This window comes from Tenrec ecaudatus, chromosome 6 (genome assembly GCF_050624435.1).
Source record: "Tenrec ecaudatus isolate mTenEca1 chromosome 6, mTenEca1.hap1, whole genome shotgun sequence".
In the NCBI taxonomy this organism is placed as follows: Eukaryota; Metazoa; Chordata; class Mammalia; order Afrosoricida; family Tenrecidae; genus Tenrec; species Tenrec ecaudatus.
The window spans coordinates 174,030,823-174,049,798 of NC_134535.1; the positions used below are offsets into that span (position 1 = coordinate 174,030,823).

General features: G+C 42.4%; 2 protein-coding genes across 4 annotated transcripts in view; one reads left to right on the plus strand and one right to left on the minus strand.

Annotated features, from left to right (window-relative positions):
- Nucleotides 1-9,649, minus strand: part of MASTL (microtubule associated serine/threonine kinase like) — a 40,056-nt gene extending 30,407 nt beyond the window's left edge. For 2 of the 3 annotated variants that reach the window (XM_075552549.1, XM_075552548.1), the window contains exons 1-2: nt 8,575-8,819; nt 738-875 (exon numbers count right to left, since the gene is read on the minus strand). In XM_075552549.1, the coding sequence (XP_075408664.1) occupies nt 738-875; nt 8,575-8,799 (363 nt within the window). In that variant the 5' untranslated portion in view covers nt 8,800-8,819. Of the gene's footprint in view, nt 1-737; nt 876-8,574; nt 8,820-9,138 lie in introns of those variants that run through there. The other variant, XM_075552550.1, reaches the window with a different exon arrangement.
- Nucleotides 9,650-9,694: 45 nt separating this feature from the next.
- YME1L1 (YME1 like 1 ATPase) overlaps nt 9,695-18,976 on the plus strand; it is a 50,345-nt gene continuing 41,063 nt past the window's right edge. The window contains exons 1-2 of the mRNA XM_075552551.1: nt 9,695-9,910; nt 16,778-16,909. Of these exons, the coding sequence (XP_075408666.1) occupies nt 9,878-9,910; nt 16,778-16,909 (165 nt within the window). The 5' untranslated portion in view covers nt 9,695-9,877. The remainder of the gene's footprint in view (nt 9,911-16,777; nt 16,910-18,976) is intronic.

Consider the following 18,976-nt stretch of genomic DNA (forward strand, 5'->3'; position numbering starts at 1 on the left):
GAGGATTTGGTCTTCTTGACGTTGAGTTGTCATCCATACTGAAAGCTGAAATCCTTGATCTTCAGCAGCAGGTGCTTCAAGACTTCCTCACTTTCAGCTAGCAAGGTTGTGTTATTTGCATATCGCAGGTTGTGAATAAGCCGTACTTCAACCCTGACGCCATGTTCTTCTTCATATAATCTAGCTTCTCTGACTATTTACTCAACATACAGACTGATTAAGTACGGTGAAAGGATGCAGTATTGACATAAACCGCTCCTCATTTCGAACCATGCCAATCTACCATTCACCTGACAGCTTGTCGTACTTTGTAGCTCACAGCTGCTGTGATGCGATTGGCTGCGCGCTGGTATTTCTAATACTAGGACAGTCACCCCATCCCTACCCACCTGAAACCCAGGCTTCCTTGAAGGTCCACACACTGACATGCACCACTTCCTAGTAGCAGTCTTATTACTCACCAACTTAAAAATTATATTGCTATTGTGTGTCCTTTCTTTAATAAATCATTAAGTACATGTGCCAGGCTCTGTGTTTTCTAGTGGCCGATTGAAACTTTATGACAACTCTTGACCGTACTCCTACTAGCTCTATCTTACAGATGACAGGAACGGTACCCTGGCCAAGGTCATAGAGCAAGTAAATGCCAGATCTGGAAGTCAAGTCCAAGTGCCCTGATCGCAGGGACTATGTTCACAAAGCTGCTGAATGAAGGAAAGAGTAAAGTGCTGACTCACCAAGTACACATTGTTCGCCGACTGCAGTGAATAGTACAAATGGACAACAAAAGGACTTTTGCTGAGTGCCAGAGCATCTCTCTCAGCTTGTACCTGATGAGCCATATTTTTGTTGATCATGTCTGCCTTTTTGACGACCTATTAATAGAGAGCATGACAAAAGAAAGTGTTTTTTAAAAAAATAATACATCATTTTATTGGGGGCTTTTACTGCTCTTATAACAATCATCCATCAATGTTTGTTTGTTTTTTCCTTATTACAAAGTGGCTTCAAAATTGCCCTCATAAAAACACTAAGAGGAAATACACAGATCATACTGGCCCCAGACAACGGCGAGCAAGATAGCTAAGATGGCAGCAGCTCCCCTCACGGTACACCTGCTACCTGAGCAGTAAGTGGCAAAAACAGGAACCGCCGCACAGCCTTCTGGGGAAGGAAGAATTAAATAAACACTCTCTGACAGCCTATATGCTAATAGTAGAAAATCCTCTTCTATTATTATTTAAAAAGTTAAAAAGGGTATTAATGAGGCCGCACCTCAGTCAGAAACCACCAACTGCTCCTTTTCTTTTTCAGTTGTGGTTCTACGTGACTTGCCCACCCCCCAAACCACTTTATTGTGAGCTAATGCAGATATCATGTCTTCCCCAGTTCAAACACAACAAGCAGTACTGTACAACTGCTACCACAATGAAAGAAGGGGCGTTCTACTCCACAGAATTACGGTCTCTGAAACCCACCGGAGCAGCTCTACCCTGCCCTATGGGGGCACTATGAGTTGCCATCAACTTCATGCCGTGAGTGCGGTTTGGCTTTGGAGCGAGTGAGTTCGGTCTTCTCGCCTACCAGTCCTGAGAGCGTAAGTTTCCGTTTCCTAAAGTCGTCACTTTGGTGGTACTGCTGTTGGAGCAGGGCCCGACAACAAGGACGGACATGAACAGAATTACACAGGGGAAGAAAGTTGAACGTTGTTTGCCTAAGGCAGAGGTGGGCAAACTTTTGAGATGGAAAATCAAACTGTCCCTCACACCAAGTTAAACATTTTTGGAGAGCCAAAAATATATTTCTACAAACAAATGAAATCACCATTATCTGAATAATACTCTTTAAAGGAAACTTTGATAGTCTTATTTTCATTTTCAATTTTACTTCCGACCTGCACGTACATGCTCAAAAAAACCACAGTCTGCCGATCCCTGGTCTAAGGAATAACTGAAATTTATCAGTTCAAAATGCTGCCCTAGAAAAAGCAAGTCACTTTTCAGGTTAAGTGCTATGGAAATAAAACTATAATCTGTTACTGTTAGCACACTAAACCGAATATTTAATAGCAAAAGGATTCTCAGGGCCATTATGAGGAAAAGGGGGAAGTATATATTTCTTCTGTAGGTTTAGTTGCATAATTTATAAAATCTTTCCTATACTGTCAATTTTAGCCTTAACTCTTTTCCATAAGAGAACTAAGGGAAATGAACAACATAAGTCTGTAACAATGATTGTATCTATTGTTATTGGCGGCTCTGGGGTGGCACGGTGACCTTGTTTATCACAGTACTCCATTTCCCACACAAAAAAGGGATGCTCAGAAAATGCTTATTGAACAGGTGAATTGGTGTTTTAATTCTAATTATCAGCACAGACTAAGTCCACGAAGTTTAGAGAGGGCTGTGGTAGAAGTCTAGCCTTGCATACAATGGGAGAGACGGGTCCAATTTCTGGTCCAATTCCAAACACAGTCACCACCCATTTGGAGGCTTGCACATTGCTGTGTTGGCAAAATAGGCTTTCAGTGGAGCTTCCAGACTCAGACAGACTAGGAAGAAAGGCTTAGAAACCAAATTCCAAAATTCCACCTATCAAAACCCCACTGAAGCCAATCGTTCAGTTCCGTTTCACATGGGGTTGCTGAGTTTGGGCTGACTTGATGGCAGGTAACAACACACTGAGTTTTGTACAATGAAAAACAAGCACATGAAGCAAAGAACAACTAATTCCACTGCGGTGGGCTGTAGAGATAGGGAAGGATTGAAGAGACACTAAGATGACCCCTAAGACATCCATAAGAAAGCAGAGAAGGGTGAAGAAAAACTCTTAAAGAAAAGTGAGCATCCTGTACAACTCTTTTCGATGTGATCAGACTATTGGATTGTACGGTATGTGCATTATATGACAAAAAACTGCTTAAGAAAGTAATCACTGAAAAAAAAAAGATCACTGGAGGATTGTATAGGCACTGTGAAATGATACAACCTCAACACATTATCTCTCTGATTCTAAAGCATGTAGTATCCCCTTGCTTTGTTTGAATGAGTGCTTGCTGAACTGTAAATAAAGTTTCCACGAACCCCCCCCCCCAAATTAGTAGTCACATTCATGGTATAGTCATTCCAGTTTTGGGATTCTATCCAAGGAAATGGATGCTCAAAAATCTAGTAAGTAACACTAAACCTACAGGTTGGGGAGAGGGGCCAGCCTGCCACACTCACATGGAAGCAAACCAAGAAGGAAAAAGTGATGCTCTAGACCCCATAAGGACGACTTCTCTGTAGGCAGGAGAGACATGATGTCCCTCACTGGAGCACATCTCGACAGAGGACAATACTGGGGACACACGGTGGGGAGTGAGTCCAGTCTAAACCCCCCACCGCGGGGCACACCATGAAGGGAACATAGCAGATCAGCAATGGGAGCAAAGCCAAGCCACAAAGCCCCCGAGGAGCTCCCCAAATAGACTTCAGGCCAGGAGTGGCAGCAGTTCCCAGAACCCCGCACGACCAGTGAGGAGATAGTCATGAAGGTCAGCAGACAGACCTGGAATTATCTATTCTTTTCCAGGTTTTTTCCCCTAGTTTTATATATATACACACACATATATATTTCCTGCTAGTTTTTTCCTTCTTATTCAATTTTTTGTTTTCTTTTTGTATTGTCTAAGTTATTGTTGGTTCACCTACCTTTAATAAGATAGGCATGGGAAGCATGCCTGAGAAAGTGATGGGACCGAAGTTTCTAGAGGGACTTAGGGGAGGGAGGAGGGGGAGACGGGGAGTGGTAAGCAAACAACACCATAGACAGGGGCACAACTAAGGAATTAAAATCAACAACGAGGAGTACATAGAGATCCTGGGGGTGTTGGAGCAACAGCAAGCTATCTGAGAGGAAATACTAAGAGGCAGAAGAAGGGCGAATGTGATGGTGGGAGAGAAGGAAGGTAAAATGAAGTGGAGGAAAGATATAGGAAGCAAAGCTATAGATATAGGTATAAACGCTGGTATGCACTTACGTAAATATATTAATTCATAAAAATAGAGGTACTGACATAGGTGCATATATTTATATGGCAATACATTGAGAAACTGGATAGATTTTGGGCCTCTGGATTAAGCCTTCCCTCAGTGCAAGAACACTGCTCGAACAACCTAGCATTCTGTGATGCTCACCCCCCAGCACGATCACTGAAGACAAAATGGGTGCACAAACAAATATGGAAGAAAGCTGATGGTACCCGGCTATCAAAAGATATAACGTCTGGAGTCTTAAAGACTTGAAGTTAAACAAGCGACCATCTAGCAGAGAAGCAACAAGTACACAAAGAAGAACACCAGCCTGTGTGATCATGAGGTGTCGATGGGTTCATGTAATAGGCATCAGAAGACCTAAAACAAACAAACAAAAAACAATAAAACATATTGGTGAGAACAAGGGGGCTTGGAGCAGAGACCCCAAACCCATCTATAGACAATGTGACATCCCCTCACTGAAGGGTCTCAAAGAAGGGATGAGTCAACCAGGGTGGCATATAGCACCAATGAAACACACAATATTCCTCTGGTTCCTTAATGCTTCCTCACCCCGTAATATTATGACACAGATCATGCCTTTCACTTTGGACTAGGCTGGAGCATGTACATACGTACAGATAAGCACTCAGGACACACGGAATCCTGGTCAGATAAACCCCTCAGGAACAGAAATGGGAGTAGTCATACCAGGAGAATGGGGGGAAAAGTAGGAAGAAGAGGAGGGAAGAAACCTTGGGGAAGGGAGATAGCAGTTAGTGCAAGATATGAAATTAATAATCATTTATAATTTATCAAGGGGTCACAAGGGTGGGAAGGTAAAAAGAGGAGCTGATTCCAAGGGCTCAAATAGCTGATTCTAAGGGCTCAAATGTTTAGAAAATGAGGTAACATATGCACAAATGTTTGATATACTTGATGTATGGATTATTATAAGAGCCCCCAATAAAATTATCTTTTAAAAAATCTAGTAAATAAAAGCTAAGATATATATATAGTAAATAGCCTATGCATAGTTGTTCATTACAATGTTATTTATAACAGCAAAAACTGAGAATTAACCTATGATAAAAAAATGGTTCTAATTAACTATCTATGTACCATACAGCCTTAAAATTATACTTAAATTAAAAAATAAATAACAAAAGGGATGAGTCTTGACATGACCTTACTACCATTGAGTCCATGCTGGCTCACAGAGACCCCGTAAGACAGGGTAGAAATGCTACCATGACTTTCTGGGACCATAACTCTTCCCAGCAGTAGAAAGCACAGCCTTTTTCCTTAGAAAAGGCTCATGGTTTTGAACTGCTGACCTTGCAGTTAGCAGCCATATACGTGAATGGCCAGGACTTCTAACATGACCTTAGAGGCAAGAAAAATGCATGGCATTCCGAGACTAAGTAATTGTCTGCTGAGAATAGAATGCAGAATACATGCACGGACAAAGTGGAAGTTAAGAATCTGAATGTGAAGCCTGACTGCTTTCTAAGGACTTTGGAATTTCTCATGTATGGTAAAAAAAATATTTCCAGTTAGGGACCTATTCTAGGAGATGGATGAAACATCATGTTAAGTGAAAAAGGCCAGATGTAAATGACCACATATTATATAATTTAATTTGTATAAAATGTCTAGAAAAGGGAAAACTATAGGGTTACAATCAGTAACCAAGCTGTACAGTCTTCCAAGCTGTACAGTCAAAACACCCCTAAAAGTAAAACCCAAAACTCCAAACTCCCTGCCATCGAGTTATGCCGACTCAGAAGCTCTATAGGTCTGCCTAGTGAGTGTCCAAGACTGCCAGAGAAAAGCTCATCTTTCTCCTGTGAAAGTAAGGACACCTTCTAAGCCACTGAGAAGGATACCATGCTTGGTATAGCGGCGCTCAGCAAAAAAGGAGACTGACTGTGAGCTGGACAGGCACAATGGCTGCAATAGAGGGCTCACACACATCAAGATGGTGCGGATGATGCAACATGGGGTGTTGTCTCAATCTCTCATACGTAAGCCTGCCATGAATCAGAGTTAACTCCATAGCAACTAATGATAACAACACCGAGATAGACACTAGTCTAGCGGTTACCTGGGAGAAGACACAGCACAGAGACTTTTTCAGTGTGATGGAAATATTCTGAATTGGACCGTGTGGATGGTTACACCACCATCTGATGAAGAAATGAAGCTCTACTTGCAAATAAAACGGTAAAGGTAAAAGGTCTATGAGAAAGATGACAGAGACAGAACTGGCAGGAGTAGTTGAGATAGGACACACAACTAAAAATGAAAGCCACAATGACTCAGTTTCTGGTCTGAGTGACAGGGATGATGGTGGTCAAGGAAAGGCGGAGTACAGTAGGCTCAGAATTAAGGTATTAGGGTGGAGAGGGCTGTTAATATTTAAGTAGTATATTTTGAAGGGGCTGCTAGATATGCACATGGCAGTGTAGAACAAGAGGTTGAAACTGCATCTGGAAAAACAAAACTGTATCTAACATTCAGACTACCAACTTATCCTTTCCTTAAAACACTGATAAATCACTTCCTCTCAGGAAAATACTGGAATTTGAGCAATTTGAAACAGGGCAAGTAGATGAAAAACACAGCAGGCAGAATAGTTTATATAAGGGGTAGCAAACGCTTGGGACAGAAAAACCAATCCTGTCCCTCTCATTAATTTAAAAATCATCCGAATCCAAAGCCCATCCGTAGGCAATTGAACATCCCCTTACAGAAGGGTTGCGGGAAGGAGATGAGCCAGTCAGGGTGCAGTATAGCACCAATGAAACATACAACTTCCCTCCACTATCATAACCCCAATTCTACATTACAAATCCGGCTAGACCAGAGCATGTACACAGGTAGAGATAAGAGCTAGAAACACAGGAAATCCAGAACAGAAAAATCCCTCATGGTCAATATTGAGAGTAGCCACACAAGGAGGGCATAGGGAAGGTGGGGAGACAAAGGGAGAACCAATCACAATGATCTACATATAAGCCCCTCCCAGGGAGACTGACAACAGAAAAGTGAGTGAAGGGAAACATCGGTCAGTGTAAGACATGAAAAAAAAAAGTTTTGAAATTGATAATGGTAACAAAAGGACAAATGTGCTTGACACAATAGATGGATGGATTTTTGATAAGGGTTGTACAAGCCCCCAATAAAGTGCTTTATAAAAAAAATATCCCGAGGACCTGATGCAAAGGACTTAAGTGGAGAGCAAATGCTTTAAAAATGATTAGGGCAAAGAATGTACAGATGTGCTTTATACAACTGATGTATGTATATGTATGGATTGTCATAAGAGTTGTATGAGCCCCTAATAAAATGTTTTAAAAAATTATCCCAGTCAATATGCTTATAAACAAATGCAACTAACATTATTTGAATAATAGGTTTATTTTCATTTTCAATTTTCCTTCAGAGATACACATACGAACTTAAAGAACTCCATATAGCTCGCAAGCCACAGCTTATACACATGAAAAGCTTGATGGAGGTTTACTATTGGAAGAATAGGGTGTCCTGGTGGTGCAGTAGTTATGCCTTGGGCTGCAATCTGCATGGTCAGCAGTTGGATCAGCAGCTAAGGAGGAGAAAGACTGGACTTTTACTTCTGTAACACCTGGGACAGGTGTTTCTCTGTGTCAGCATTGACTCCATGGCAGTGAGTTTGTTTGTTTGTTTATTGTCCGGACAGAGGACATAGTTCTGCCAAATCTTGATTACTTATTACCTACTCATTTTACTTTATGTTTCTAGAAATGTAGAAAAGTAGACTCAAGGTTTCATAGTAATGATTTGATGAGGGGAAAAAATGAGATGCTTGTTTCAAACAAACCCTGATAAAGTCTAAACCATAAAAAGGATCAAGAAAAAACTTAAAATGAGCAGATAATAGTAATTATTAAAAACCCACCGCCATTGTGTAGATTCCGATGCAAACTGACCCTTCAGAGAATTTTTAAGACTAAATCTTTAGTGGAGCAGACAGCCTCCTCTTTCTCCCGTGGAACTGTTGCTGGATTTGAACTGCCTGCCTTGCAGTTAGCAGCCCAACGCCTAAGCCACAATGCCACCAGTATCTAAACGTTTTAAACAGATTTAACAGAGAATAGAGTCTCTTACTCCTGACTAGAGCCCAGTAACTAGCTGTCTGCCTATTATTAACAAAAATTCTTCACTAGTATGTCAAACTTCCAGAGGCAACATAAACAAAACCACCAACTAATATAAAACCTTTTTGGATTTAGAAACCTGATTGAAAGTTTGGGATGTGACTTTAAAGCCCTTGTACTTGGCCTTTGGCTGCCGTTTCTTCATTTTCTAACTTTGCTATTCTAGCAGTTCTATCATCCAGAAAAGAGGGGGGGGGGGTTAGCGGCCAGCCCCGCCCCGCCTGCCCCTAGCCCGCCAGTGTCCCTCCGAGGAGTGGACTAAGACCAACCACCGCCCCGACGAGTGACTCACGGAGCCAGTGGATCTGCCCAAGGGAAACGGCCGGGCTCTTCCCCTTGGCTGTGGGATTTCCTACCTTCACTGCATACAATTTGCCGCCTTTTTGCCCCAGATACACTTTCCCGAAAGCACCACGGCTAATGGGCTTCACAATCGTGAATTCCTCAATTGAGGGCGGTCTTGGCACAGGGAGCCGATTCCCGCACTCCCCAGTCTCCGCTCCGCCTCCGCTCCCGTTCCCGCTTCCCGCAGTGGGCTCCATACTAAACCGAGTCAGACGAGAGCCTGCAGCAGCCGCCATCGCTCCATCCCAAGCCGCCACTCCCGCCAACTAGTTTCAAAGTTAGCCCCGCCTCCGTCACGCACGCTCGCAGTGACGTCACCGCGTGGCCTCGCCCGTAGCGCTAGTCCAGTGCAGCCACGCCCCCTGCCACCTCTCTACGTAAAAGCGGAAGGAACCAATGAGCATGTGCGTTGAGCGCGTGGAACCAACCCAAACGGACTACACGCCCGGTAGGGCGGGGCCACGGGCCACGTCACTTTTGATAAGGGGGTGGGCAGCAGTGTTTACAAAACTTAAAAAGGAGAAAACGGACTTTTGCTTACTTTTTTACTTCAAATGGGGCGAGTGGCACCTTACCTTCCTCCCGCTCAAAATCTGCTCCTTTCCCCCTCGCGAGTAATATAAACGAATTCTCACTCTCCTCTACATACTGATGGGCCAGCAGGTTTGGAAGCTCGTCTTGGAATGTAGAAAAACTGGAGGAATTGGAAGTGCGTGCTGATCCTGTAATCCGACGTTAACAGGATGCTTCCTAAGCGGACTGGGCTTTTAACTTGCCTGACGAAAACCGGTCCCAGCCTGGGAGAATTTGATATCCGCAGGAGGCACTAAAGAGGATTATGTTTCAGATCTCCGGGCTCAGTCCGTACAGGACAACCCATTGGAAGGCTACATGAAGAAGCTGTGGATAATCTGGGAAAAGCAAGCAGCCGCACTTAGAAACAAGCCAAACGCACACAAACCTTCTACGGTTGGGGGATGCAGCACGTGTGCAAGCATTATTCAATGTAAACCTGAGGCGACTGGGGCGGCCATTGGCCGGTGGACGCACCCGCCCCGGGGAAGGTGCGGCACGGACGTACACTCCGGGAGGTGGTGCGCACTTGCCCCGGAAGTACTATGGAGCTAGCGCCTTGCCTTCCGGGACGGATTTGGCTGTCGTTGCAGCAGCTGTAACAAGGGGAGGCCATTTTTGGTTCTGAGAAGAGCGAGCGTTCGGGGTGGGGAGTGGGGAACAAGGGCTCAGCGCCTCCCCGCCGGGCCGCGGACACAGAGGCCTTCTCGGCAGGCGGGAGAGGCCGCTGAGGGCCCGGAGATGTTCTCCCTGTCGAGTACGGTGCAGCCCCAGGTGAGTCCGTCGTCGGCCCGCTTGTTTTCTCTGCGTTGCCCCCGCCCACGTCGTGAGTGTTGGGCGTCTCGCGCGGGCGGTTTTCCAGGAGAGGCTGTCGTAGGGAAGCGATTCCCTCAACGTGAGTCCCTGGGACGGGGGATTGAGAAGAGGATCAGGGGACAAGGCCTAGAGTCAGGCCTGAGACGGAAAGGGCTGAAGAGGAGGCTGTCGGGCAGTGGCGTGATGTCAGTGTCCCGGAGACCGCCTCCGCCTCGAGCTGATGGTGTGGAATGCCTGGGAGAGGGCATTGTTCACCGTCGGGGATTCCACGGCTGCGGGTGGGCAAAGTGGCTGTCCCATCTTCGTGAAGGAAACGGGTGTTTCCTCAAGGGAGCAGAGGTGTAGCATTTACACCCGCAGTCTACTACTCTTTCTTTATCTTCTTTGGATTTGGATTTTGACACAAACATCCTAGAGTTATTTAATAGCCTGCCACAGATGCTTTATTTTCTTTTCTACCAGAATGACGTGTTTCCCAGCCATTGACAGTTCACAATTAAAATTTTGCATTCAGCCTCCTAGATTTCTTTGCCCCTTTGGGAAAAGGATAGGGCAGAGAAAAAGGAATTAAGTGGTTTTGATTATTAGCCTTTACCCCGTAGATAATCACTTCTGACAGTGTTTTGTTCATGTTCATTTAGAAGGTTGTAACCTATTTGTTTTTTTAAGGGTGCTCAGTTTTGTAAGTAAAAAAATTTTACACAACCTAACTTCACTTAAAAAAATGAACACTATAGCTCCTTGGTTTAACTATATTAGGATTGTGTTCCTTTATGTAGGCCTCATCCATTTTGTTTGCTAGTAATGGCTGAATAATAGAAAATGAAATGATTACTTATTTCTGGGCATCGATTACATGCTTGGTAAATAAACAAATGTAGGCCTTTTAATGGACATACATAGTAAGAGTAGGAGTTAATGAGATATAGAGTGAAAGGAAAATTACAGGCATTCCACGCAGAAAGAAGATTATTTGTGGAGGCCCTGGCATAGAAGACTAGCAGATTGGAAGCACAAAATGGGACTAGTCTGACTAGAACATGAAGATGCCAGGGAACAGTGACAGATGGGGTTGGAGAATAAAGCATTGAGAAGTATTTTAGGAGTTAGTTGCAGGTTATGTTACAGAAATTTGGGGTTCATGTCAAGTTCCTGGAGGCTTACAAGCAGAAGAGTAATATCAGATTGACATTTTAAAGAGTACTGTGCCTGCTTGCTGTGATGGGGATGAGGGCAAGAGTGGAAGATGTCTTACCAGTTATAGATTGACTCCAAAGAAACTCCAGGGGAGAGCTGATGCCCTGACTAAAACGAATGGCATTTATTAATAGAAAAAGGGATGAGATTTATTTTAAAGAAGTAATAGAATTACACCAACAGCTGAATATAAAGCTTCAAGGGAGAGAGGTTTCTGGTTTGAGCTAGTTTACCAAGGTGTCAGTGTCTAGAGGAGTCAGGGCAATCTTTTGAAAATTGAAGGATGACTCAGTTTGTGGAATACAGCATTAAACGTTTTCAAGTTTAACTACCTAGTTCATACCCCTCCCACCCCTTGAATCATAATAAACCCATTGGACAAAATTGAACTGCTCCCAAGGGGTTTTCCTAAGCTGCAGAGTCTTTAGTAACAAAAACTGCCTTATCTTTCACCCTCAGATCAACTGATTGTTTTAAACACTCAATCTTGCAGTTGATAGCGCAATGCTTAAACCTCTGTGCTACCAGGGCTAGTTAATAGTTAACATCAAGAACACCTGGCTGTAGACCTTACCATCAACTGGATAGAGAGTTAATGTTACATGATGTTAATCGTGGTTGACAGCGTGTGTTGTACATAATTGTTTACTTTTGCTGAAGATATATCTATGAATGTTGTGGATCATGCAGTGGTAAAGTTATCTTGAACATAACCAAACACCTTGAGGGAATGAATCAGTGAGCCTGAGGGAAAGATAGGCCGCTGGACCATAGTCCAAGGTCAACTGTATAACATAGTCCACAAAGACAGTTGTTATGCATCCTGCTTTGGTGATCTTAACAGCTCATGAGCAACCTTTATTGATCTTTCCCTTTGTGGAGGAAAGAAGAATGATGAAAACAAAAGAAACATGGTAATATTAGTCCAGTGAACTAATGGACTACATGTTGAACAGCTTCCAGGACCTTGAGACCAGAAGAACTAGATGATACCAGTTGCTGTGAAAGGAGTCCCATTAGAAGGTTCTGGATAGAGTGGGATAAGAATATAGAACAAAACTCAAATAACAAAAGATACTGGGCTTACTTGTTGACAAGAGACTGGTGGAACCCTAGACTATGGTGCTTGGTTACCTGTTGGGTCTAGAAATTAACACCCTCATGGCTCAACTTTTAGGCAAATAGTACAGAGGTCTGTAACACAAGTGAGATATGCACACCTCAGAATAATCAACTGTTTGAAATCAAGGAAGCTACATTTACCCAAGGATAAAATCCCTAAAATTAAGACAGGATTGGAAACAGGAAACACAGGGAGGAAGTTGGATAAATAATGTTACTTTATGGGAATCACAATCAATGAGATTAAGCAAAGTGTGTATGAATCGTTGAATGGAAAATTAACCCATTTAGTAAACCTATGCCTAATTCACAATAAGTTTTCAAAAAGACATGGAGGTGTCCTGACCCCTGACGTCTCCAAGGGGCTGGAGACTCAAACTCAACCTCATCCCAGTGCCTGTTTGTTTGAACCAAAGGTCAGATAATGCCTCTTTAACCCTCACTAATTCTGACACCAACTGTCTCTCCTAAGACACTGCTTCACGGCTGGGTTCAGTAATTACGTGCAGTGTCCGCACAGAACTCAAAGATCACGCTCACGATTATGAGGTTTTTAAGGGAAGTTCGTGGGTTATACAGGATCAGAAAAGCTCAGTATATCGTTCTTCAGTTGGGACCACCTCCTCTGAGCTATGTCCACACACCTGCCTTTCTTTGACCCTTGGCCTCTGGCTCTGGGCAATATTGCAAAGCTCTTTTACGGCTGCTGACAATTTCCCGAAAGGTACTCTACTCAGCCAGTAACCTTAGATTTAGAAGTTTATATTATAATGGGAAAGACAGATTACAAACAAATATAGATAAGTGTGTTAGTAAAATATATGGTGGGAAAATAAAGCAGAGAAAGGAATTAAGTTATTGTAGGAAAATGTTGAATTTTAGGGTAACTGCAGGAAGGATTCTTGAGAAGATAACTTGAGTAAAAAACTGAAGGAGAGCAAATTTGGTGCTGTTTACGAAAGAGGAAACAATAATAGCAAATTAATAGGCCTTAAGGTGAGGATCTGTTTGAACATTCAGGGAATAGCAGGGAAATGGAACTAGAGTAGAGAAAATAAAACCCAAAAAACCAAACTCACTGTCGTCGGGTCAATTCTGACTCATGATAGAACTGTTCCTGTGGGTTTTGGCAACTTTCACTTTTTTATGGGAGTAGAAAGCCTCATCTTTCCCCTGAGAGAAAAAGGGAATGTAAAAATGCCAAAAACAGCTCATGGGGCCCTGAAGGTAAAAGCAGAGCTGCTTCTGGGGTTTCTGAGGTGGTTAATCTTGATGGGAGGGAGTATGCTACCTTATCTTTCTCCCAAGGAGTAGTTGGTGGGTTTGAATTGCCTCCCTTGTGGTAGGCACAGTGCTTGACTCACTGTGCCACCAGGACTTCTCCTGAGGAGGCCACTGACTGCAATTAAGTTCATCCTGACACTTTTTTTAAATCATTTTATTGGGGGCTCATCCAACTGTTAATCATAATCCATCCATCCATTATGTAAAGCACACTTGTACATTTGTTGCTATCATTTTCGTAAAACTTTCTTTCTGCTTGAGCCCTTGGTATCAGCTCCTCATATTGCCCCTTTCTTCCCCCCTCTCTCCCTCATGAACCCTTGTAATTTTAAAAATTTTTATAAATCATTTTATTGGGGCTCATACAACTCTTATCACAATCCATACATATATCAATTGAGTAAAGCACCCTTATACATTCATTGCCCTCATCATTCTCAAAATTCGCCTTCTTCTTGGGTTCCTGGAATCAGCTCATTTTCCTTTTATCCATCCCCTTCCCTCCCCACTATCCCCTCCCTCATGAATTCTTGATAATTTATAAATTATTTTTTTCATGTCTTACATTGACCGCTGGTTTCCTTTCACCTACTTTTCTGTTATCCATCCCCCTGGGTAGATTGTTGTGATCGGTTACCCCTCTCTCTCCCACCTTCCCTTTCCCCTCCTGGTATGACTGCTCTCAATATTGATCCTGAGGGGTTTATCTGCCCTGGATTCCCTGTTTCCAGCTCTTATCTGTACCTGTGTATATGCTCTGGTCTAACCAGATTTTTAAGGTAGAATTGGGGTCATGATAGTGGGGAGGGAGGAAGCATTAAAGAACTAGAGGAAAGCTATATGTTTCATCGGTGCTATACTGCATCCTGACTGGCTCATCTCTCCATGACTCTTCTGTAAGGGGATGTCCAATTGCCTACAAATGGGCTTGGGTCTCCATTTGCACTCGCCCTCATTCACTGTGATAGGATTGTTTTGTTCTGGGTCTTTGAAGCCTGATACCTGATCCTATCGACATGTCATGATTACACAGGCAGGTGGACTTTGTTGTTTCTCAGCTAGATGGTCGCTTGTTTATCTTCAAACCTTAAAGACCCCAGACACTATATACCTTTTGATAGTCGGACACCATCAATTTTCCTCACCACATTTGCTTATGCACCCACTTTGTCTTCAGCCATCGTGTCGGAAGGTGAGCATCTTGGAATGCCAGTTGAATAGAACAAAGTATTTTTGCGTTGACAGAGTACTTGAGTAGAGGCCCAATATCCATCTGCTACCTTAATACTAAATGTATAAATATATGTAGTGCATAGATTTCTTTACCTATTGTCATATAAATCTATTTATGTATGTACATGTCTGTATTTAGACCTCTATAAATGCCCTTTGCCTCCTATTTCTTTCCTCTATTTCCTTTTACTTTCCTCTTGTCCCACTATCATGTTCAGCCTTCATTTGGGTTTCAGTAATTCCTCTCTGTTACATTGCCCTTGATAAAGCCCTACCAGGCCTACTCCACCAGCCTGACCATTGATTTTAGATCACTTGTTATTCCTTTGTCCCTGGGTTTAACACCCACTTGCTCTCCAGCCCCCCAGTCCTGTTGTTTATTTAGATAGACATGCAGAGACAATCACAAAAACAAGAGAACAAAACAACCAAAAATAAAGAAAAGCCTATAAATAGTTCAAGGTATGTTTGTTGATCTTTCCAGTAGAGTCTGATGGGGTGTCACGCGTTGGCCCCACAGTCTATTTTGGGTATTCCCTGGGGACTTCATTGTTCTGCTCCCCTTGCTGTTGTGTTGCACACCCGTAGTGTTTCCCCTAGGTGTGGTGGGGTGATAGCGGGCACAATTCCTCCACTGTGTCTCCAGTATTGTCCCCATAGCGCTATGGGTCAGTGAGGGAAATTGCATCTTGTGGTGGGACCCGGCCCTATGGTCTTCTCTGTGCATTGGCTGCTCTGAGCAGAAGTATCGTCCTGGGTGCTTAGTAGACCAGGATGTGCTCCACTCTTCCCTTCGTTTGCTCCTGTGTGCTGTGGTCAGATGTGTCCCTCTCCCTGCGCTGTAGCTTCAGCTCTGTCCTTTGAAGTGAATTCTTCTGGGGGGAGGGGAGCTGTCCATGTAGTTGGTATTGGGGCCAGCCCACAGACCTCTCTCTACTGGTTCCCTGCTTCATTCCTGTATGTTGCATTCACGTCTTGACACACTGGGTTGAAATCTGGTCCCTATTTCCCTGTGGAGATATAAACAACACCTTTCCCTTGCATCCCAATTCTTAGTGACCTTGCGGGTAAAGTAAATTTGTAGAGGTAATAAATACCCAAATCTCGTGTGGCCTTATAGGTCACAGTTAGGACTGTACATTTTTCTCTAGGTGAGCTGAGTGGAATTTGTAGCAGAGAGTGGTGGGGTCTGACTTTGGCGCACAATCATTTGCATGCTTTGTTACATAGCAGCTGGTAAAGGGCAGGTCCTGGGATGGAGGAGACTGTTAGGAGAGGTTACAACAGGTTAGGAGACTGTTGTAAAAATATATAGATATGCTTGCAGTAGGATGGGGTTGATGAAAAAATTAGGAAGTTGGTAGATTCTAGATATTTAAAAATATCAAGTTTTTCACTTTTGTGGTAATGTCATGATTTATTCAGACATTTCCATATGGAGAACATTTCCAGCTTTCCACTATTATAAAAGGGCTGTGATAACAAAATCATTGTCTTACCTATGTATACAATTATCAGATATTTTCGTAGAATAAGTTTATAGAAGTTAAATTGTGGAACAATGAACTGCTTGTAATTATAATTCTTTTGAAACTTGCAGCAAGAATACTATCCAGAGAGAGAGTCTTTTTCTTTCCTCTGCCATCAATAAGTAAAAATAACTTAATAAATACAGTTTTGAATTATACCCCACTGCCATCAAGTCACTTCTGGTGCATTGTGGCTCTACATAGGGTTTTGGCACCATAACTCTTTATGGCAACACCTAGCTTCATCTTTATTTTTTTTGGAGTGGCTGATGGATTTAAACCACTCACCTTGGTGTTATAGTAAACTAGTGCTTAACCCCTGGTGCAACTAGGGCTTCTTGTTTTGATATATATTTTGATATAGTACATATGTAATTCTTAAATATATCCTGATAAAAACAAGACCTCTTTTTGTTGTAAAAACAGAACTTTTTTAATATCAACCTTTATCTTTTTCTAGGTTACAGTTCCTCTAAGTCACCTTATCAATGCCTTCCACTCACCAAAAAATCCGTCTGTGTCTGTCAGTGCATCAGTTCCTCAAAACCAACATCGAGATGCAGTGGTTGAGCATGAGGCTCCCAGCAGCGAGGTAATAGTTTTTACTATGGTTGTGTGAGAAAGCTTTTCATATAGTAATTTTTCATATTGTTTGATTAAATATCTTTTTATAAGTGTTTGTAGCAAAGCAGTTTCTATTTGCTTAATCTTTTCAATTAAATATATACAATTCTAGTCTCAGTATACATAGAACTTCCCATATTCTTTAAAAATGTAATTAAAACCAAAAAATTCTATCTGAGATTATATTGGTATTTGCTTCTTAGATTGCTACTCTGTTATACTAGAGAGCTATTCTTTTGTCTTCCTCCAGCAGTAGCAGCAAGTCTAAGAGTTAGATAATAAATGTTTTATACTGTCTCAGAGAGACTATTAGTGTAGTTGAGCAATTCAGATTAGGTACTTTCAGTATTTATAGAAGTATATACAGTAAAAAAAATTTTTATAGCAGTGTTGTTTAGGGTTTAAGTCACCTATAATTTCATTACCCAGAAACAATTATATTTAGAATAAATTTCTTTCACCCTTCTTGCTCTATACAAGCACATGTACATATATTAAGATAATATAAGTTTTACTGCCTGATTTTCATTTTACAATATATTTAGAATTTATTTGTCTCAACTCTGGAATGGAAAAGCTGTGAGTGTAAGCTATGGAATCAATTTGTTACTGTGGAACAGACACCTGTTGCTCATATGACAGCTCAGGTTGAAAATGAAGAGAAAGTTTTAAAATATACAGCCAAAATACAACTTTGAGTTTATTGAGTTTATTTCACCCAAATTTAGAGATCTCAGCAACAGATATGGTACATTAAATACTAATGACCAAAGACCAGGTGAGTTATGGGATAGCATGAAGACCATGATACATGAAGAAAGAAAAGGGTCATTAAAAAGATAGGGAACCCAAGAAGAATGTACTACGGAGGACAGCACTGAAGATACAGCCTGGGAGAGTGGCGAGTCTGCCTAGACCACACGAGAGCGGACTAAGAGAATAAGACAGTGGACCATATCTGGCCCACCAAGCCTTGAGGATGAAATTCCTGCTCAGAGCAGCCAATGCACACACAGGACCATGGGGCTGGCCCTACCATGAGACACGATGCCCCCTCACTGACCCACAGTGCTAAGAGGTCAACACTGGAGAGACAGTGCAGGTATTGTGCCCTATCTGATCTCCCCATACCAGAGCAAAACACAAAGAGACTGTAATGGAGCAGCAAGGGGAGCAAAGCAGTGAAGTACCTGAGGAATCCCGAAAATAGACTTTGGAATGGGTAGGCAGGGCGTGGCACTTCACCAGATTCAAATGGAAAACTATCAGAAGGGTCAGCGGACAGACCTGGAACTACTTATGGGCATTTTTGGTTCTTTTTCCTCGTGTCTGTCCATATAAGATAAGCACGATAACCAATCCCAAGGAGAAAATGGGAGCCAGCCCCTGAGAGACTTGGGGAGAGGAGGTGGTGGGAGAAAGGTGGGGAGAGGGAGGCCAATAAACCCAGGGACAATAAAATAAATAAACAAACCTAGGGACAAAGGAACAATAAAAGATCTAAAATCAATGGCGAGGAGGGTGTAGAATGCCTGGTGGGCTTGATCAAGAGCAATGTAGTTGAGAGAAAGTGCTGGAGAGTGGAGTGATCGATCAACATGATAGTGGGACAGGAGGAAAGTAAAAGGAAATAGAGGAAAGAACTAGGAGGCAAAAGATATTTATAGAGTTACAAATATTGGCATGCACAAATGTAAATACAGAAATATATTAATAGGGATATAGGCCTATGTACATATATTTAAATATTAAGTATTAAGATGGCAGGCGAGCATTGGGTCTCTATTCAAGTACTCCCTCAATGCAAGAACACTTTTGTTCTAATAATCTGGCATTCTGTGATGCTCACCTTCCTGTCATGATTGCTTAAGTCAAAATGAGTGTGAGCAAATGTGATCAAGAAAGCTGATGGTGCCTGGCAATTAAAAACTACATCGTCTAGAATCTTAAAAGGCTTGAGTTTAAATAAATGGCCATCTAGCAAAGAAGCAACAAGTCCACATGGAAGAAACACACCAGCCTTTGTGATCATGTA